The sequence below is a fragment of the Drosophila novamexicana genome, unplaced genomic scaffold (assembly GCF_003285875.2).
Source record: "Drosophila novamexicana strain 15010-1031.04,08,12 unplaced genomic scaffold, DnovRS2.1 tig00000986-arrow-arrow-pilon, whole genome shotgun sequence".
In the NCBI taxonomy this organism is placed as follows: domain Eukaryota; kingdom Metazoa; phylum Arthropoda; class Insecta; order Diptera; family Drosophilidae; genus Drosophila; species Drosophila novamexicana.
The window spans coordinates 1,296,705-1,319,890 of record NW_020824835.1 but is presented as its reverse complement, the minus strand read 5'-3'; the positions used below and the strand labels follow the sequence as shown (position 1 = coordinate 1,319,890).

Genomic DNA, 23,186 nt, shown 5'->3' with positions numbered 1-23,186 from the left:
GATTGAGCTAAGCTATAGCTTGCGATTCTCCTCTAGCCATCGTAGCTTTCGTATAGATTTTGATTTAGTTTGACGTACTTGTTTTTCTTTTTCAGTTGAAAGTCAATTTCTCGGCGTGCTACAGTTAAGTGTATGAAAGTAGTTATATATAACCCTGAGTTTAGTTTATGCTAGTCTAACATTCAGCTGCAGCATCAACGGCTAGTTAGTAATTTAACAGGTCCGTAACAAAGGTGGCGCCTCGATTCTACAGATGCTAGTATTTGATTTGTTGATTTGTTGATTTGTACAAATTGCAAATGAACTTATTTAGTATGCACATTTTTGTATTCATTTAATTGGCTACACGTACGACATAATATTTTTAATTTAAGGTTAAATATATTTGTTTTTTTTTTTTTTTTTACTTTTTGCCTTTTTTTAATTACTTATTTATCACAACAAAATGCGCTCGACATTTGGCAATTCTCACACAACAGCAATAATAACAACAAAAAACAAGAGTGATCAGGTCGGGTGCGTCCGACCTGGAGATACCCTGTACACGGCACCGAGATCCTTGCCACTGTGCTTCTCCTTTTCCTTGAATAAGTCAGCCGTTAATAGTTCGTTTCCTAATTTATTTCAAAGGATAAAAATGGCCATCAAATGAGTGGGTTATGCCCCAACAAATGTGTTTTTTTTTAAATCAAAAATGTGAAATGTTCTTGATCTCTTTACATCTCTCACACATAATTTGGTGTGTATACCAAAGATATAGTCAAAAGATCCAATCTTAAATCGTTGCTGATCGAGTTTGTGAATGCAGCTACTTTTAAAATTTGAATACTCTTTGAGCTCGATGCATTCATACAGACAGACGGACAAACAGACTGTCAAATAGATGGACAGGCGGAGCTTGATCGACTCGGCTTTATGGGATCGCAGATAACTTCTTCTGCCTGTTTGCATAAAAACAGTAAGCCCTTTTTTATATACATTTGTGTACAGGGTATATTAAAAAACAAGAACAACGACAACAACAACAGCAACCACCACAGCAGCAGCAACAACAGCAACAATGGAAATTGTTCAACTCTGTTTGGCTGCGGCCGTTGTTGTTGCTGCTGTTGCTGGCAGCTCATTGCTGGCCAATTCCGAAGCCTTCAACTCGGGCTGTTGTTGTTGTTGTTGCTGCTGTTGCTGTTGCTGCTGTTGCTGCTGTTGCTGCTGTTGCTGCTGTGGCTGCTTTTCAGTTATCACGGGTGAGCTGTGCTGCGTTAAAATGTCCGCCGGAATGAGACCCTCCTTGACGCGCTTCTTCTGCTTCATGCGGCGGTTCTGAAACCATATTTTGACCTGTTGATTGAAAATATACATTAGATTGATTCGAACTTGATATTGTGGCAGTGACACTAGTTGAATGTGGCTTGGATTAATTATGGGCAACTTTGGTGCGAAACTAGGAAGCTTCATTAATCAATGTGGGTGACCGAACTTCCGGTCGATTGATATCTTCGTTTATATCTATCCATATTAAATGATCGATTATTGAGTGAAAGCTTAGACTTTTTCACAAATTGATGGTAATATTCACTTGTTCTAGTCACTTTTTTTTCATTTGTTTTGTTTTGTTCAGCAGCTGGTTTGTCTATTACAATGTTATTATTTTTGACAGCTTTAAAAGCTCATGAGAGCTTTAATTTCTCAAACTCAAGTACGAAGTGAAAATTGCCTGTTTTAGCTGACAGTTTTTCAGCTTTAAAAGCTTTGATTAATGTTGAAAGCTTTGAAGGCTCGTGAAAGCTTTAATAATCAAAACTCAAATACGAAATACGAACAAATAAATTCAATTTTTAAGTGCCTGTTTTTCGGTGGTCATATCAGCTTTAAAAGCTTTGATAATTTTTGACTGCTTTAAGGCACTTGAAAGCTTTTAAAGCTTTCTGATATGCAATGATATTTTATTGAACTCGGCTTATACTGTGTTTTGTTATTATTTTCAATTCTCTCTAGTCTGTTGGAGCTTTCTGTTTTTCCTAAATAGTCTTATGTTCTTTTACCACTTTCAGCTTGTGTCATCAGTATTTAAATTTAGAATAAGAAATTGGTTTCAGCTGTGACCCACCTGCGTCTCGTTTAGCTGCAGCGTATTGGCAATCTCGATGCGGCGAGCGCGCGTTAAGTAACGATTAAAATGGAACTCCTTCTCCAGCTCGGTCAGCTGTTTGTTTGTGAAGTTGGTGCGACCCGAGTTGTTCGTGGAGGATAGACTGCAGCCGCTGAGGCCAACCCCGGCACTGGCACCGGCAGCACCGTTGCCGCTGGCTAGGCCCACGCCCAGGCCGCTGGATGCGCTGCCCGCGGCCGCATTGTTTGACAGCAGCAGTGGATTCTGGATGGGCAAGACGGCAGCGCTGCCGCCAACGTTGCCGGCGCGGCACATGTCGAGGTGACCATTCAGCTGGTAATCGTGCATGTTGCTCATGTTGGCAGGTAGTTTCGGTGCTGGAAGGTAAAGGAGGAGAGCAGAGACGAGGTTAGCAAAGAAAAGAAAGAAAGCATCATTCAGTTAGCTGCCTTGGCATTTGTTGTGGTTTTTGGGCTGAGTGATCCCCTGGCGTTGATCTCTAGCTGTCGCAGCTAATCAGTGTGAGAGACGAAGACCCTCGCTCTCTGGGTTCGAGCCTAACCATAATCATTGTGGGCATTGTGTGTGTGTGTGTGTTTTTTTTTTTTTTTGGGCCGTGCCTTTGACTTTTGCTCTTTGCGTGATTTTGCATTTTATTCATAATTTGACATGCGCCCCGTGGCTAAAGCCGACGATGATGAAAATAATCTCTGCCCTTTCCATAGAAGGATTTAATGTGGCTAATAGGTTTGTTTGAAAATATTGGGATTATCCTGACAGCGGGTTTGACTTTATCTTAGGCAAGAAAATAAATTTTATTTGTGGGTGGTACGGGAATTGTGTATGCTGTATTTGTATTCGGGGGTTTGACTAGTTTTAGTGAATTTTTTTTAAGGAAATGTCCCTCGTAAGGACATGTCAAACAGTTATGCCCAATTGTAGAGAATAAGCAGAAAATTGTTTTTCGTTTAGATCGAATATAAGAAATGTAACAAATCCCTAAGGTATGCCAGTTAGAGATAAATATGTAATAACATATGCATGGAAAACGTTTTTCTTCATAGAGCAGGTTTTTTCAATTAGCCTCCCAAATAACCTGCCCCAGTTTGGCGCTATACAAGCTAAATCTTTGGCAAAGCTGCAAAATGATATTGGAGCTAAATTAGAGTCTTCCAAGGTTCTTAGACTTGGTATTTGAAAAGGGCGAAATCTATAATTAATGCTAAGTATGTAATCCTTTTATTCTACGACTAGTTTCTATAGCGATCAATCAACAAATTAGTTAATAATTATAAGAAGAGAGAGAAAAGAGCTATTTAAGTTAATGGACTAAAGAAAAATATTTTAAATAAAAATTACATTAATTAACCAAATAATGAACTTTTCTGTATTGCAGCAAAAACATTTTCTTTATATTGTAGAAATTTTATTGCTGTTTTTTATACAATTTGGTTTTTGAGTTTGTTATAATGTCTTTTATCTAAAGACAATATTTTAAAACTAGATTGGTATATATTTTATTAAGTATGTATTCATAAAGATTCATGTTTTAATCAGAATTTCAAAAATAGGTTTTGAGCTAAATTTTCGATTCCAATTACATATGGGATATCCTTAATAATATTCCCTTCTAAAAAACAAAACTACTTCGAATTTTTGTAAATAAAAATGTACACAAGAAAAAACGAAATTTACAGAATATTAAACAATACTTATTGAATTCAATAAACCAGAATCTGATAAGCAAAAAACGTCCAGACGAGAGCTTTATAAACATAACTTGTAAGAACATAAAGAACATGTTGTTATTCGAATTAATGATGCTCATCTGGGGCAATTGAGTCAGCGAACGCTTTATTTTGTTCATGTACAATAAAAAATAAAAATAACTGATCCAGCCAATGGGTGGTTGTAAAAAACCTTTTCACACAATCATAAATCTAAATGAAAGTTTCATTCGAATAAATCAATTAATAAGCATTAAGTAGCAATAATGACGCGTAAGTGTTCATTATTATTGGAACGACGATTAGCCTTAAGTTAAAAGGTGACCGGCAGCTGGACTGGGCTCCAGGTAATTTACGAACAACAATATTCAAGTATTATGATCGCAAGTAGTTGGGCATTTTCTGCATTCGGCTGGGTTTTCGGCAATAGGTGACGGGCCACAATAAATCAAATAAGCGATATCATAAATAATACGAAACAAAAATAATAATAAAAAAATATGCCGTCCACGCGGAGCACGCCAATGAATGATGAATTTATGACACCTACTGCAAAAGAGAAGCCATTTGGCGGATCCAGATGGTGGCCACTGTGGCTCAATTTGCACAGTAGCGCCGGAGAGGTAGCAGGGTGAAGGGGAAGGGGAAGGGGGGTCGATAAGCCGCTGACGTTGGAAATTCAAGTCGAACTCAAAACTCCTATCGTAATGCATAAACACACTGCACACTGCACACACACAAACTCACACTCGTACAGCAGCAGGCATGTCTAAGAAAACAAGCCCAAGGATTACGTGGTGAGTGGCTTGGGCTACATTTGAATTTTCCAGCAAACAAACGGCAGCGACTGAATGTCGCATTCCGGTTATCAATGCCCCGGCATTTGGGTAATGGGTATGGGTATCGAGTATTGAGCATTGGGTATTGGGTATTGGGTATTGGGTATGGGTTACGGGCATGGAGCTGCCAGAGCATTTGCTGGTTAACTGTGCGCTCTGCTTGGTGTCGCACGGCATGTCAAACATGTCGCGGCCAGTTGGCGGCGGCACTGTCGCCTTATACTGGCGTCCGCGTCCGGCGCCAAACGATATCTACTGTGTAATATTAGTTTTAGAGAGCATTATCGGTGGATCGCTTCCACTTGAATGCATGCAATGCAGAGCTGACGTGTCGCCGCCTCTGTTGCTGCTGCTGCTGTTGCTGTTGCTGCTGCTGCTGCTGCTGTTGCCGGCGTCGGCGGCTTCGTCTCCGTCTACGCCAACTGCGACTACTGTTGACAGTGTTGAAGAAATGTACGGGCAACTCAGTTATGCTTGGACTCACCCGGTGCACATGCACAAGGCCATCCGCTGGCAGCAACTGTGTGTTTGCACGGGCGGCGGCGGCGCGGGCGAGCGGCTGCTAAGCGCCATGGTGCCATGGTGGCATGGCGCTTAAATGACACTGCTGACAATCAATGTAAACAAGAACAGAAGTTGCAGCAACAGCAGCAGCAACAACAGCTCTGAGGGTGCCCGAGTGGCTTCGGGTTGCACGTGTGCGGGTGTGCTTGCGGGGGTATGTGGCATGGAGGGCAAGGCACCATCACTTAGATGGCAACAAAGTCAATGTAATTTGATAACATCGCAACTAGCTTTAATTACAACTGCAGGTTTAACTCAATTCTTGTTGTTGACTTTTGCATAACTTTGATAAATTCTCGTGTGAAAAGAAAGTGAATGAAAGTCTCAAGTGTTTTACAACATGGCTAGCTCTGGGGATTAGTTATGAGTTGCTTAAGAGCCGGGTTAACTGATCGCGAACAATTCATCATCATGGTATCGTGATGTGATAGAATCAAACTAAAACTTGATAGATAAACTGTCTTGATGATGGCTCTATGTGCCAAAATTTATCATATCAGTTCCTTGGATTATTGTGATGTAGTATATCTACCAGGGCTGCAAACCCGAACGAACGAAAATGTTTAACAAATGGTTTGAATTAATGCGAAGCAGAAAGTTTTGGATTGAAATGCTGGTTATTCACATTTTGAACGCTGAATGTTTTTAAAATCTGGGCTTGTACCATTTCCTGCAGTTTTAAATGCAACAATTCAATTTTCATCTTTGCATTTAAGATTTAAGATTAATAAAGCAATGTCAAATTCATGCAAATATTGTCGTTTTGCTCAAACTCGTTTTGCAGACTTGATATTTTCACAACTTACAAAAACATGAAATAATGTAAATTTATCTATATTGATAAACACATTGGTTGGGTTATATACTTATATAGAATAAATGCCGAGTACTTATCTTAGAACACAGCCAATTCCAAATTTGAATAAAAGCTCATGAATAAAAATCCGAAAACTTTTATCTACAAGAAAGTCAATTTTTTATTTAGTTTCAAATAAAATTGCTTTATTAGAAATTCTAAACGGATTGTGTATAGGATTTGCACAAAAGTAAAATATATTTAAGTGCTTGCATATATAATCGAATTAAAATACAACAAATTGTTGAAAAGTGGATCTGGACAAAATCAAGTAAATTAAACTTTTTGCGTTGCCCAAACAAAGTGACTCAACAATTGGCGGCCATTTTGGTGCGATATTATCAATGGTATGATATGTAGGCGCCAGTGGCACTTTACACAGATCCCCCCCAGCCATAGGCTAGTCTGGGCATGCATTACAGAGCGGGTGAAGGGGAGGGCGGATGGGCGAGGCCGATGGCGATTAACTGGGCAGACGTCGGGCAGTGCACGAGCGTCCGATGTGGGCTCTGGCGTCTGGCAGCAGCTCAGTTGATAATGTGCCTTAATTCGAGTGCAAATAGAAAATTATATTGCAATTAAAAGTAAATTGTTTTAATTGCTTGCTCAAGCAACAGCAGACGACAATTAGCCAGTGGCTGCCTAATCGCAATCATAAATGCACGGTGGCAAAACAAATTTTGGACGATCGCGCTTTGGGCTTAGTATGTTATATTGGTGACGATTTGATTGATCACCTAGGCAGTTAAACGATTCAAAGTATATATAATTTATGGCCTGCTGTCAGTAGAAATCAAAATTGCTAAACCTTATTTGACATTCGGGACATTCGGGCAGCAACATTTCGCAATATGCGCCGAATGCGACTGTGTGCTAAGGTCAGCAGATGGTCAGATCCTGGGCCGAGTGCCAGCTGACCATAGGCCAAATAAGCGAAAGGTCAGTCAAACTAAATCCAAACAACGAATGGAATATGTGTGTTTGAGAGTGCCGCAGACCAAATACACTTACAGTGTTAATAAAATATATTTACATTTGGTATTTAAATAAATTCTTGTCAAAAATTTCTCCTTTATTTTTTTTAATAAGTGTCAGCACAATAATATAATTATTCAATTTAATATAATATAATAATTTAATATAATATGATAATTTTTTATCAAATTTAAAATATAAGATATATATTGTTTTTATTATGATTATTTCCCTATAAAATGTGATAGGCAAATGCTGTGTTTAGATAGAATGATAGTAATAGGAGATGGCAGGCCGCACACATTTGGTGACAAATTTTAAATACCCATGAAAAGGGTATTCTTATAGCTCGCAGGACTAATTGACTCATCTACCCCCTATTTAACTCTTTGGTAAACTGTGTACCATTTGAGTGCGGGGGTGTGTAACATATTTGGCTGGAAAATGCTTTCTCTCATTTTGGTCATTTTGGTCATTTCAATGCGTTCGCTGACTTGACTAAAACTCACAAAACTCACTAATCCAATCCATTTATGCTGTCAGTTTTATTGGCCGCCTGTCAACTTGAACTTCTCACATGTCATGCAATGCTGCAGTTTCGGTTCATTTTTTTTTGTTTTGAACATGAAATGCACAAAATATACCTGCATTGTATGTACCTTCATATAGGCATTAACATATATGTACATATTCCAGAAAAGTTTCCATATTAATTGAAAGTTGTTTGGCTGTGGGGACACCCCGTGGCTTATTAGTCACGATCTGTAACATTATGGATACACGTGAAAATTGTTTAACAAAGGGTTTAAGTTTGATTTGAGTGGAAAAACTCCGAAACTCAAACATAAACTCACTTTAAACATATACCAAATGGCGCCCCATTAAATATCTGTTGTCTGTCGCGCCGGAAGAAGTTTCGACATTTTTTTTATCGAACATCTCCGTTTGTTCATGTTTGTCTTTCCCGTGTGTGCCAGGTTTTCTTTACAAAATTTAAATATTTACACAAATCTATAGATACGCACCTATTTACCTTATAGAAGCGTTAATAGCAATATTTTGGCTACACAAATCTATAGATACGCACCTATTTACCTTATAGAAGCGTTAATAGCAATATTTTGGCTACTGTTTCCCTAGATTACCAGAATCGAAAATCGAATTCCAGTAGCTGAGAATTTGGACATTATTTGGTTTTTCTAGATAAGAAGTCGCACGTGTGTGTGTGTGTGTGTGTGTGGACTGCCAACAAATTGAAATGTGCGTTTATATCGGTCACAATAGATGGAAAGTGTGTGTGTTAGGTCGAGTTCAATCGAACAATATTTGCTCATCATTTCAATTACCAGAAGGCCGTCTGATTGTCGGGACTATTTCTAGCTATTCTTCAATTTGAGTATAGAGCCAGAAATTGGTGGCAACATTTTAAGTACTCTTCTGCAGAGCCAGACTATCAAAAATCGAACAAACCTTGTTGTTATGTTACAGATTCCTAATGTAAAAATACTTGGTTTTTATTAGCATCGTTTTGGAAACAACAAGCTCGATATAATACATCTTAAGATTCTAATAAGTACTAAATATTGCTGTCCGCTTGGAACTTGCTTTAAAAATAAATAAAACTTAATTACATTGTAAATAATGACATTTGTAATCATCAAAACGATTTGAATTAAATTAAAAGTAGCTGAAACTACACTGAAATAAATTGCGATGTGATTATCTTCAGATGTTGGAGCTTCTGCGATGCGATTTTTAAATAAATTCTAGATAGTGCTCCAAACAAGTTTCTTGTTTCTTATGGAAATCGCATTATTCAATATGCGTATTGTATATCAGATGGTTCCGGGCTCTAATTCCACGATATTCTAGGGCTATTTCGATGCTTTACCTGAAGGTCATAATTATTATTTTTAGTAAAGAAAATTCGATAGAGTAAACGACCTTTTAGTTTTTATTTTAATAAATCAAACCCCGCACATCAAGCCAGCTAATTAAAAATTAATAAATAATAACTTTATACGGAACTACTTACTAAACGATCGATATGGACCACCACATAGTTCCATTGCTGCCAAACCTAAATTACAACATAATAATCTCACTTTAATGCTATTAGTTTAGTTTCATAATTGTGAAATATGAATCATGTTGAAATGGAACGTGATTCATGGCAAAAGTCCTGTATCTATAAGGCATATCTGGAACTCAAACAACTTGTTAAACAGTCGAAAAGTCAATTCTAATTGTGACGTTTCGGTGAGTCAACAATAACAACAACCACAACAAATGAGGACTTTGAGCCAAGGTATATGGCAAATGGTAAGCTCGTAACTCTTTCGGGCTGACAGTCCAAATCCACGGCCGACAAATAGTATGTTGTTCTATTTCTAAAATGGCGCTGCATTTGCCTGATTCGATATTTTTGAGAAAATGTGCGGTGGTACACAAGGCAAAATGATTTATTATATTGAAATTATCTCATGTAAACAAGTCAAGCTGCCAAGCGGAGCTAATGCCACTTGTCGGCGGCAACAGCCAACAGCCAAGAGCCAACCCCGCACCACAAGCAGCTACAAAGTCAGCTAAATTTGTTAATTTGTCTAATGAAAAATGTTGAGCAGGAAAACCAAAAAAAGAATGTCGGCCTATGCCAGAGCATTAGCACATTGGCCAATATCGAAGGCGACAGTCTTAGACGGGGTGTTCCGCCTGCCCACTCTCCCTCTCACTCTCCGTGTGTGTGTTTCTGCCTTGCTGAATTTTCGCACGAAGATTGATGATGACATTAGCATCATTGTCGAAAATTTTAAAGCCCAGCAACAAAATTGCCAAAGGACGAACAGCGTCTGAAATAGTGTCCTCTGCGTCTTCCACGTTGTCGGCGGCACTTGAGACTCAAATGTTTTCAAATTTGTTTTGTTGACATTTTAATTTGCAAATACTTATAGACATGCTATAGACTTTATATGTATATATATATATTATACATATTATACATAAATATATGTCTATATGTGCGTGTGCATCAATATTCGTCGTATGCCAAAAGCTTACACGAATGCGGCATTAATTGAATTAAATCGTCAAAGACGCTGGCAGCAGGCGCAAAAAAAGAGGCGCGGGCGGGTGGAGCGTGTCAAGTGGATTTCAATTTGGAGCACTGAAAGTGTTGACTGTCAGCCATTGGCACGCACACACACACACACACACACGCACGCACGTACCAACTATATACATGTCAACCCACATTTGGCATTGGCAGCCATTTTTTCTTGGCTTTTATCGAGCACCCTTATTTCTATAGAACTCTGGCTGTGTCAAATGAGAATTTCATACACACATACGCACCTATATACACACACGCACACACTGAGAGATTTAGGTACATCTAAGTACATACAAAATAACAAAAGGGAAACTATGGGCATCTACTATGCCATTTGTTGTGCTTGTGCGTGTGTGTGTGTGTGTGTGTGTGTGTGGCTCTGCATTTTCGTTGGTGATCCGTCATGTTGTCAGAATGTATTATTCGAATTAAGATTTTACTTTTTTTCTGCCATTGAATTGAATTAACACAACACTCACTCACACGCACACACACAGCCATACCAAGCAGCTGTGCCTCACACACACAAACACAAACACACGCATACTCACCCAACTCCGAAGTATTCACTACTGTCTGTAAACTTAGTCAGTTCTTATTTTAACAATTGGAAGTAGCTTTCTAGTGAATTTTATAAAAATAGATACACAAGTCTAATCTAAAACATTTTGGCATTATCAGGTTAGCACCTATGCTACCTGAAATATAAGTGTATTATTATCCGGTCCTATTTGGCGACTTTATGTCTAAGGTTGGAAAATTTCGGATGGAAGCAAACGTCACAAAATACGTGCCTAGATAAGTAGGGGTATTTCAATTATAAGCGTTTTTATTTCAATGTATTCCTACAATTATATCTGTAATTGTTTTATTTTAAGAGTTTGCTTATGCAAACCGAAATAGGGCCAAGGGAGGTGCCTGCTTAGTGCAAGGGCGAAGGTGCGACAAAAGAGGTTAAACATATTTTTACTACATTCTAAAAATTACCCAAATTAACTTGACTTTAAAGGTTCTTATTCAATAAGAGCTACCTATCTTCACAGAAGTTCAGGACAGCCGTGAAGACTCTCTTGGATAATTTCCATTTACAACAATAGACGTCTATATTATCTAGTTAACAACTTTGTTTATAATCATAAGGGAGCAAAAAGTTGATCGTAACGATATTCTTGTCTTTTAAATAAATAGAGCTTTTAGTAGTGAATATATTCCCATTCTAACGGTTCAAGATATTTTGTTTGGAAAACAAAAGAAAACTTAAAAAAAAGTCCATTTTAAGATGAACAATCTGTAACACATAAAAATTTGTTTTGTATTTTGATTTAATTTGGTTTAATTCATTTAAAAAGGTGTACAAAAAAGTTCAATACTTTCAATTCTTGAAGCTTTACAAGATAACAAACATATTTGTTGTCTAAATTTTTTATAGCATACAATCTGGTTAAAAAATGTTGTATACGATTGTTTAATCTCAGTATTAAAGCCAAGTACCATCCACTTTAAAGTGGAAATTATAGAAACAATGAACCCAGATCGATATTTTACGAAATTTAAAACTTGCACGTCTAACTAAGCCAATAAAGTGTCATACAGTTAATACTTTAAATCAGCTAGGCCAACACTGTGTAGCACCTGCAGATACATCCATCAATTAGCTCCATTCAAATGAATCTAGCAGCGCGTGTCGCAACGCCAACTGAAGTTCAAGCGTACAGCCCTAATACCAGAGGCCACTAGAGTGTCCACTTTAAAGCCCTGCGGCGTCAAGCGGTGTCCATTGTTGTTATCGGACCGGAGGGAACTGGTACTGAGGCTCAGGTACGTGCGTATCACGGTGACACTACTTTAATGCGTTCGATATCGCCATTTCACAATTGATACAGAGAAAACAAATAAGAGTGCTCTAGTCAGCATTGCCCGACCAGGAAATGCCCACTACCCAGCGCCTCTGATGCAAGAGCATAGATTCCAATTTAAGATCGTGATATGCTAATTTAACCAAATCTGCAAATCGATTCTTTTATCAATTTTCTGGACTCGAGGGGAGATATCGATGCGCATGGATAGGATAGCTACGTTCCAAATTTCAAATATCTAGCATTTATATGCCTCCCTAGATGAATATACCTTCCGAGAAGCCCCCTTCCGCCTGTTAAATACATGACACACTCTTTCGAATTTTAGGAACTTCAAATTTCAAGCTCCTTTTTTGGCCATAGATTAGTAATGGAAGCCTCCTTCCGCCAGTTACATACACAAGACCCTTCTTTTCGTATTCCAAACTTCAAATCTCTAGCTATATTCCTTCCTAGAACTTTATACTGTCAGAGAAGCCTGCTTCCGCCTGTTACATACATAACACCCTCTTTTACCCATTTTCAGCGGGTACAGGGTATGAAAAATAACAAAAATAGCTAAACAATGATAAAATCCAAACAAAGAAACTTCAAATTGACAGCTTTCGTTTAACTTTTATCTGCTGAAACCGTTTGCTGCCGAACACGCACCGCTCTCGAATGGCCCATGCCCAATAAACGCGAATGAATGCGGTTGGGAATTTCGTAGTGCCCGGGCATGAAATCACCTTCACATGTTGGCGCGCCTAGCGAGAGACAATTGTAGAGCTCTGGGCTCAGAGGAGACATGTCCAATGGGGCGTTGCGGCCCCTTTGATTTGCAGATCATTGGCTAAATGCGTGTGCTTTGGAGAGCCGGAATCAAAAAAAAAAAAACTTGTTTCAAAGAGCACCGCAACATTTGGAGAGCAAATGTAACCGGGTATTGTTCTGCTTGCACTATCTACAAGTCCGGAGTATTGCCGAACCAGTTGTCTATTGTCTATAGCCGGGCATAATCGTAATGTGAGCAGCTTAAATTGTTAGCCGACTACTGTTTGTTTTGTCAAATGATTCATTTAAGCAGCGAAATGTATTTTGTTGTTGTTTTCGTTTGATTTGTAATTATTTATTTATTTTTATATTTTTTCTCGTTACATCGAAATGCCATTTGGATATTTATGCCGACATGATTTAAAATAACAAAGCCCAGTGGCAGTACAAATGATGCATGGGCACAGACCCCCACCCTTCTTCCTATCAGAACAGAGTTCCGATTTTGTATTATGATAGTTTCAACTGTATTGAGTGTTAATTGCTTGTTCAGGGAATACCGTTTGGAGTATTTTTTAAGAGACGAAGTTTTTCACCCAGTTCACCACACTTAATATATTTGTTTTGGAAAATTATAAATATTAATATTTATAAAATATTAAAATATTCCAAAACTATTCCCTATTTGCTTTAAAAATAAGTGCACATCAATTCTAAGTGAAATATATATATATATATTTTTTTAACTATTGACAAGCAAACATATTTTTGTGCTTTGCAAACATACATCACAAGTGCTGGAAAATGCTTTATAAAAATATTTTTGGCATATAGATTTGTTCAACTGTTTATTAATTTTACTATGATTTCTTTTAATATATTATTATTACTATTATTGTTATTATTATTATTATTATTATTATTAAAATAAAAATAATAATAATAATAATAATTTATATAATAATAATAATAATAATAATTAATATTATTATTATTTTTATTACTATTTTTTTTATACCCTGAACCCATTAAAAATGTGTATAAGGGTATATTGTATTTGTGCAAAATCCAAATGTATGTAACAGGCAGAAGGAAGTATTTCCGAACCCATAAAGTGCATATATTCTTGATCAGCATCAATAGCCGAGTCGATCTAGCCATGTCCGTCTGTCTGTCTGTCCGTCGTAGCTTGATGACTATTATCAACTGTCACATTGGGTTCAGAGTTTCACACTTGATAGAAAAGTTGCAATACCAATTTAAAACTAAAATTTCTACGCCAATGTCAAACAACTGAACTTTTCGCTTGATAAATATGTATATATATAATTAGTTGTTTACGCTTTTTATCAGTGACCATTGATCGATACACATACATACAACCAAATATATATCTATGTCATGAGTGTGTGCAACTTTGTTAAGCAGATATTGAAGCGTTTTTATCGGGTCAACTATATGTTGTGCTTGTGTGTTTATGTGCGCCTGGCACGTAACTGGATACTTATATAATTTAGTAAATTATACACTTGAAAAGTATTAAAGGCAGCCGGGCAGACGCCACGGTCAGACTGTGCCATCGGCTAGGAGAACCTTATGCGAATGCAAACAAAAGATAAGATATCCTCCTCGCTTGGCGCACTGTTTGCACGACATGTCCAAAAAGGCAAACAGCCAGCGGAAAAATCAACTGGCGACAGGCCACTGGATGACAATATTATTATTCTCATTCTTTTCTCTTTTTTTTTGGGTAATATTACATAACAAGACGAACGCACCCTCGAGTATCCTTTAATGCAGGCAATGTTTGGCTTATAATATGGGGAATGGAATTGGAACAGGAACTGGGCACCAGCATGGAGATACTGACTGCCTTCAAGGGCGCAGCCCTGTTGCGGATTTCTGTGGCTGGGCATGTCTCTGGCTGTCATGAAAGGCCGCTAATGCGCTTCTCATGTCATGCCTGATCTCAAAAACTTTTATGAGAACTGACATTTGAGGTGTGTAAGTGTTGCAGGCCAGTCCAGAAAGAGACCAAGAGAGAGAGAAAGAGAGCGACCGGGAAAAAGAGTTTGTATGCGGATTCGGATTCGTTTCTGGGCACTGATAGCACCACACTCTTAAGTGGTAATTAATGTAAGTACTGTGGCGTTTATCAGTTTACAAATCGATTCCAATCTGAAGGAAAAGGAAAAGCCGCAGTTGCTACTCCGAATATGTTGATGGCACAACCCCGTGCTGACCCTTTACCCCGTTGGAAGGGAATTTAATAACACGCTTTCAAAAATGTTAGCTCAACGCGCGCGAGCGAACAAAATTTGTCACGACACATGCCGCACATATTTTTTGGATATGTATTTTTTATTTTTGTTTTTTGGTGGCTCCCTGGGTCTGAGGGCCAAGACCGAGGCCGATCCAACTAGCCATTGTGACGTACGGTGACAGACAGGCGGGCGGGCCGCTGTCTGGACTCGGTACGGCTTTCGGTTCGGTTCGGTTCGGTTCGGCTTGGTTTGGCCAAGCGTTTGATCTTATCTCAAATTCCTGGTGGTCACTTTTCTATCCACAATATCATTTCGTTTAAATAGTCTGCCTTTTTTTTGTGGGTTTTTGTTTTCTGTATTTTTTCATCCATTTTTTTTTGTGTTTTGTTTTGAAATGCACGTAATTAATTCATTTCACTGTGGCACATTCGGCGCTGTGCCGCCGTCGCGTGTTGGTGTCAAGAAATATCAAAACATCACATCAAATAAATGTTGAATACGCCACAACGAACTGCTAGGGCCGAACCACTCCTCCATATGCCTCGCCAGCTACCCCCGTGCCCAGCAACACCTTGTCGAACTTTGGCCCAAGTTTTTTACTCAGCTAGTTACAGGTCGGACCGACAGTTATGTTAATTCTTGTGTTAGGTTTCGTTTTCGTTCACTTTGGTGAGCTCTATTCATATTTCATATTTTCATCTGGCATAGTTTGCGTGTTACTAGAGTGTTGCCCCGCCCCCAACACCCAAGGGGGGAAATGCCGCGACAAAGTGGTAGATCGTTTAAAAAACAATAAAACACGAGCCCGAACTGCAAACGAGGCACAACTATTTAACTACGGATAGTAATTAAATTGTTATGGCACAAGACGGTGGACAGTTTTCAATTATGTGCGCCCATAAAAAGTCCAATAAACGTTAACAAATACTCACATCGTGTGGAGCATGATTTAGGGCTATGCGAGTATTAGATAAGTGCACTCATAAAACGGGTGAGAAAACTCCCAATCAATGTGCGCTGGCTGTGGGGCGGAGCATAGTTGATAAAGCTTAAGTCCAGATAACTTTTATACAAAATTGCATATGTTTTACAATTACTTTAAAGCTGACTTTAAACGTATGATAGATCTTAATAATTTCCTTGTAATGCCCTTGACCCATTTAAAAATATTTAAAAATTTGTTTGTATTGACCCTTTGAAGTAAAGTATAACAAGTATAACGACTAAGAGATTCTCAGTGATTAGCTTTTAAGAGTTTAAAAGTCCTTTCAGCACATTCGTTTTTACAAATATTGCTAGTAAGAAATCGAGTACTTGGCTAAAACATATGCATAAAAAACACACCCTGTAGTTTCTTTTATGTTTTTTTTCTCACTATATAATATTAAATGGCTTCTAAGTTAAATATTATACTTATAGTTTTATAGTTTGAATATTGTTTACTTTTCCTTTTCATCTGAATTATTTGATTTGCTATATATTGTTGAGCATATAACATATATACATTTAGAAAGTAAAGTCAACTTTTGTTATTTCCTTATTAAATATTATTTTTAGTTTATTTATTTAAATCTTGGGGAGTGAGTAGCTACTCCTTGAATGTTCACTGCATTCCGCTGTTTACTCATCTAGCTATCGATTTATATTTGTAATTTGAGTTCTCTGTCTATATGAAGTTTGCAGTCGATTGACAAATTCCGGCCAAGTTGTCACTGGCAAATCCCTAGCAAAAATGCAATTAATCTTTGGCTAGTGTACAGTGAATTGATCTGGAGGTAGCATGGGAGAGCTTTTCCATTTTCTAGCAGTCAATATTCCCGCGCACCCACTTTTACCCGCTCTTTCGTTCCAGTGTCTGTGATATGGTCTGGTTATTGAAAAATGCTGATTAACACATTAGAGATCATTGAATTGAATGCAAAGAATATGAATGCAAATGTGAGTGTGAGTGCGAGTGCGAGTGTATGTAGGCATTTCGAAATACGCATTTTGCTGGCAAGCTTCTGCTGTGCGTGAATGCCAATATGTCGAATGCTACCATTTATAACCATGATTGCTGATTATGCTGTTTCCCTGGCTGAAAATGGATGACATGACAGATGGACTGAGGCAAGCATGTGCGCGCACAGCCAGAGACCGAGCCAGAGACTGAGATCGAGACCAAGACGGCGATCAAGACTGCGATCGAGAACGAGACCTGCTCTTCGTCTGCGTCTCTTGTCCAGCTCATGAGGTTGGACTCAGTGACAGTTCGGTTGCAGCGGGTCGCAAACAAGAACTCTTTATTTAAATAATCATTTTTTCTGACAGCCAACTTGACTTCCAGATCGGCATCCAGCAACAGCAACAGCCTTAGCCTCAGTCGCAGCGACAACTGCCATGTGAGTAGCTTGGCTTTATTCTTGAGCTTCATTCCGTGCTGCATTTCTTTTATACTTATTTTATGTTATTATGATTTTTCATTTTCTTTTCATTTTCTTTTCTTTTCTTTTCCCCTTGCTCTTGCACGCTTCAATTGTTTGTTTGACTTGCTCGAGACGCGCGACGTTTAAGCGCCCCATACGGATTTGGGCTCGGACATGGAGCTGGCCTCCACTTGCACACGTCATTGTCATCCCAGCTCGCAGCTCGCAGCTCCCAGCTTTTGGGTGCGGCGCGTGGGGATCGCTGGCGTCGTTTAATTGAAAACGATGCATGTAAATGACACTTTTCAGCATTAATAAGCAAATATCTGTATGATTATTGGTGTAGCAAGGGGATTACGTTCCAGATGTAAGTGGTAGGAGCGCTCTGGCTGATATCTGATCGAAGTAAGGCTGCTGTCGCAACAGGTAAAGTGCCTTAACTAGTTTCGAGGTCTGGAAGTCAAATGCGCCTGTCACATCGATTCGCCCAACAGGTTCAGAGAAGCTCCAGAGCACGTATTCAGTAGGGATGCGATACAAATCAATCACTTTCATTAGAGGTAGATCAATATAGCAGCCAATATAATTTGATATTTCACAAAACTAAAAAAGCTAATACATTATGGTAAAAACGAATTAAATCTGTTTTAAGAGAATATTTTATCGAAATAGATGATCAGGTGCATATATCTCAAATGGTAATATTTGGCGTATAGGAAATATATTACAATTATTGTTGATGAAATCGATATTTTTGGATAGATTTGCGGCCCTCAAAACCGCAATGGATTGTCAAAAAATGTTCCTAACAATTAGTTTGTTTTGTATACTACAAATTTTGAAATTTTTGTTTCTGCCATATTTGAGGGATGGACTTAGCTTGTTTAGAACGTTTTCGCAAAATTCTGACTTTAATAATTAATGAAAACTCGTCTACTTTTAATATTTTTCATAAAAATAAATTTGTTGTACATTGATTGAGATAAATAAATCCAATATCCATGGTAAGATAATTATCAGACAAATTTTTAAATTAAGAAAAATTTAATCGCTTTGAGCTCTTCGATATCCAGCAAAATGATTTACATAAGCGCTCTTAAGCTTAAAAATATTCATCGACAGATTACAAAAATCAAAACCCAATTACGAAAATATTAATTATGCATTTTATATTTCATATACGCAGGTTCCCCATATTACTGAACGCGCAGTTTATCATGAATTTCAGTTTATCATCCGTTGAGTATTTTTCTTAGTTGGCTAATTTCAAGATACAAAACTTCTCAGCGCCGTGACAAGTGACAACCTGACTGACTGCACAGCATTGACAAAATTATCTGAAATATGCAAGAAATATGCCAAAGTGGTAGATAAGGGGGAGGGGGGAGAGGGACTGCGTCTCAAACAGCGAAAATTATGAGAGACCGGCAGGCTAAATCTTTGGCATTTGAAGAGACATTCTTATTTTTAGGTGACATGCCCTCGGTGGGACGTCTGACGCACTTGGTTCTTTCGCGTATATCTGGACTGTCAATCAGTTTTGAAAGTCATCGTTTTTTTGATTTAAAAATTGTATTTCATTTTGTTTTGGTTTTACCCTTTTGCGTTTTTTGTTGTGGTATGTAATATTTTAAACACCTAATTAGGCATATCTTGTTTAACTGGCTTAATATATTCATTTTGTTAGCTGTGATCTATTGATGGCAGCGTTTAAATTGACTTTAGTAAATGGTCTTAGGTGAAAGCTGAAACGGCAATTATTAAAACTATTTAATAGTTTCTTAGCCATATATCCAATATATTTATAATTTTTTAAATTTGGAATGTTAAAGCGATTCGAATAAGGTGCCAAAATGATTAATGGTCTAATTAAAAGGTTTATGTGTTTATCCTTGATAATCACATGGAATGTATAATATATTGGCCCTTATTGGCGGAATCTATTATTGTGTTTTGCCTAAAAATATTTATTATAGCGATTATGTAATTAATATTAAGTTGTGCTGATTGGCGCAGACTTAATTTATATCTCAGCTTATTAAACTAAAAATGGGGAGTTAATCAACAATTGTCTTGAGCATTTTTTGGATTTTTTGTAATCACAGCTTTAGAACCAGATAGCTTTAGCCTCATTAACTATGAAATAAAATATAAACATTTGGCTTAGAGTATTCAAGTCTTAACAACAACAAATATTTAGACAACAGTTCTAACACCCGCCGTTAAAAATTCTTCCACTCTCTGACCTGTTCCAAACCCTTGAGGCCCTAATGCCCCAATGTCTCTGCCATTGTTCAATATTCAAAATCCAAACGCCAAGGTCCGATTATAAAACTTAATGGTTGTACCAATACATAAACAGATTTGAAATGAAGGAATAGAAAAGCCAAAAAAAGAAGATATATCTAAACTTTTGAAGCAGTTTTCGAAGTTGACAACTTGAAGGGCTTGAAAAATCTTACATCAGATTATTTAACTTTCTGCTCGACAATTACTGCGCTCTAGAAAAAGAGACTTCTTTCATTTACAATAAAATTTGCCTTTAATTTCATAAATTTACACCCCGTATGTAATTGCTTAGGCAATTCCTTTCTCTCTCACGACATTAGTAGATCTTTAGCTAAAACCAATTAGATATTTATAATTGCAGGCATGTATTTAAATAAAATATATATGTATGTAGAGAAGGGAGCACCTAAATTAGGTAAACATAGCTTTTGCTTGGGGCAAAACTCACCTTGTGGCTTGGGAACATTCCGTTTGAGCTGCATCCACTTGTAAGTTGGAATGTTGGCCGCGTGATTTGGCGATTTTGATTGTGAGCTCGCTTGGTGCGTGGAGTTGGCTGCGGACGCAGATGTTGTTGATGATGAGGTGGAGCTACCAGGCGATGTGACGCCACCGCTGCGATGATTCCGGGCCATGGTCATGCAGTTGGTCGAGCCGTTTGGTGATATCGAATGCTGTGGCACTACCTGAGCCTGTGAGCTGTTTGCCTGTTGCTGTTGTTGCTGCTGTTGTTGTTGTTGCTGTTGCTGCTGTGCCTGCTGCGCGCTGGTAGTCAAACTGGCCAGATGGCCATGACTGAGACTGTGATGCAAGTGGGCGTGTGGATAGTCCATGGCAATGCCCGCATCCAGCGGATAGCCACCGCTCATATGCTGATGATGATGCCACATCTGCGGCGGCGACTGTTGCTGCCCGGCAGCCAGTTGCATCATGGGATCCGGATCCTCCAGCAGCATACCTGGCGGCGGTGCCGCGTAACCTGCATGCAGCACCGCTGCATATTTCTCCTCCATTTGACCGCCATAGCCATGTGGCTGCGTCTGCGCCTGCTGTGCCACACTGGGCGAGTATAGGCAGTCCAGATTTGTGTACATCATGCCATTCTCGGAGCTAATGATGGGCGCATGCGCATCCAATGCCTGCTGCTGCTGCTGTTGTTGCTGCGTCGCATTGGCCGCGGTTACCGGTGAATTGTTTGCAGGTGGCGGCACCGTTGCCACAGCGGCTGTGGCATAGTAGGAGTGTACTGAGTCGCTCTCATAGTAGGAGTCGGCGGGCGAGTGGCTAGTGGGATGCAATGGAGTGCTGTTGGGTGCCGCTACCGCTGCCGTGGTGGTTATGCCATACTCCGCAGCGCTGGGACTGAACAGATGCGAATGCGGATATAGTTGCTGCTGCTGCTGCTGCTGTTGCTGCTGCTGTGCAAGTGGATGCTGCAGCTGGTGCTGTGCTGGCGGTGGCGTTAGCTGTTGCTGCTGCTGATAGTAGTTGGGCGAGTTGCTGTCGTAGCCACTGTAGGTCAGTTGCTGGTGCTGCTGCACTTGCTGCTGTAGCTGCTGCTGCTGATGCAGTTGCTGCTGCTGTTGTTGCTGCTGTTGTTGCTGCTGTTGGTGGTGGTGGGTCGGGGAGGGAAAGTAGTTGCTGCCATATCCATCATAGGCAGTGGCCGTGGCATGAGGATGATGATGAGGATGGTTGCCGTACATGCTGCTAACGTCCATCATATTGTATGCCAAAACTGCACTCAAAAAATTTTATTGTCTAAAACCAGTTGGGAAATTGCCTAAATTAGTGTCTAAGGTTAAATGTTGCTTAATTTGATATCGCCTAAAATTATAAGACCATTTAAGAGTTACATTTTAGCCATCGAGTGGTTCAAAAGAGTTCATTATATTAAGAAGTATATTACTTTGAATTTTAATTTATTTTTTTAGTTAAATTCCAGCTCAAAAGGATAAAACCATGTGAGCTTAAAATATTGGGCTATTTTTAATTATTAATATAAACGAAAAGGGGAATCATTCTTTTTAAACATCAGCTTATATAAGGTATTATATTGAATATGGAATATAGAAAAAGTGTTGCAATAATATGAAATTGATATTTAATTATGGCTTCAAAAATAGTCATTATTTTAGGCAATATGTATTTGATAATTCCTAAAATGCTCTCTTTGGGCAATATCAATCTTATTTCGTTTTTAACACAAACTAACTTTTTGCAAATACAAATTTTTTGGGTGTGCCAACAGCTTGTCGAAACAGAGGCACGTTTGAATATTTAAATAATTGATTATAAACACGCGGCTTTCGTTTGATTTTCAATACATTTTGGCACACTGTCATAAACAGTTATAAGAAACACGCCATAACAGTTTCAGTTGCAGTTCCGACGGTCTCTTTTTTTATTTACTACGCGACGGTTCATGAACTTCGTGCTGCATGCGCGCTAACCAAGTCGTGACTGATTGCTGGCTGGCCGGGCAGCCAACCCAGCAACACACACAGCGACGAGCGGCATGCCTGCAGGCCACGCCCCGAGCCGGCAATAGCCGTCATCTCGCTTGCACCTACTGGGCTAGGCCTGTACCTCGGCTGGCGGGCGTAGTGGTATCTCGCTCGCGCCACCGTTCAGTGTCGGGCACAAGAGCTCTTATCAGTGAACTCCCGGCACCGGCACGGGGGTTAGTCATTACCGGTTTTGGCAGTTGCTGTTTTCATTTAGTTTTTGCCGGTCCCAGGGCAAATGCTGATATTAGAGTTACGCCCATGTTCATGTCTTATTTAACTGGAAGCCACACACGCACATACAGGCACAGGCACAGGCACACACATATAGCAAACACATATGAATACATTTTTCTTTTTGATACTTTTGGCACGTTTTGTTATTTGTGTTTTCGCACCTACACGCAGCCAAAACTCCCAAATGAATTGACAGTCCAGGTAGTGGCCAAAATTGGTCAACGAAGCTCGACTGGGATGTGCCGGCAGGGGATGCAGCTGTCAATCGTCATCATCATATCCACATATGACAGGCCCATCTATGGCTGCTGTGGAATTTAAATCGCCTTCTTGTCTCGTCTCGTCTCGTCTCGTCGCTGACTCTGACTCTGACTCAGTGGGATGCAATTCGTAGGCGCCCCCTACGAGTCTGTCACACTGCCCAGATAGAGATACAATATTCAAGATATCTTCATGCCCAAAAACCGGCATTGCACCTTTCATGCACAATGCATCATCTTTGGCTGCTTGTCTGTTTCTCCTGTCTGTCTGTCTGTCTGTCTGTCTTACTGTCTCTTTGGAAAAGTTTTGTGTTTCTTGTTGTTGTTGTCTTTTTTTTCTCTTGGTTTTTGTACAAGTTGATTGACATTTTCACAAGTTTTTGTCGTGTACTCATAGTTGGTGGTTTGCTGGCCGTGGCCCAACCCACATCCCAA

General features: G+C 39.0%; 1 protein-coding gene across 1 annotated transcript; it reads right to left on the bottom strand.

The window, feature by feature from the left end:
- Positions 1–1,071: 1,071 nt before the first annotated feature.
- Positions 1,072–21,471, bottom strand: LOC115765615 (homeotic protein labial). The gene is made up of 3 exons (XM_030709266.1): positions 20,196–21,471; positions 2,108–2,487; positions 1,072–1,338 (listed from the first exon to the last, which is right to left on the bottom strand). Exons 1-3 carry the CDS (start codon positions 21,469–21,471, stop codon positions 1,072–1,074), a joined length of 1,923 nt encoding a protein of 640 aa, XP_030565126.1.
- Positions 21,472–23,186: the final 1,715 nt, after the last annotated feature.

What these genes read in the sequence shown, in the direction of transcription:
- LOC115765615 (XM_030709266.1), bottom strand. Translation starts at nt 21,471, where the DNA reads ATGATGGACGTTAGCAGCATGTACGGCAACCATCCTCATCATCATCCT. An exon ending in GAATGTTCCCAAGCCACAAG is followed by an intron (nt 2,488 to 20,195) that starts GTGAGTTTTGCC and finishes TTTACCTTCCAG; the next exon opens with CACCGAAACTACCTGCCAAC. An exon ending in TGCAGCTAAACGAGACGCAG is followed by an intron (nt 1,339 to 2,107) that starts GTGGGTCACAGC and finishes TTCAATCAACAG; the next exon opens with GTCAAAATATGGTTTCAGAA.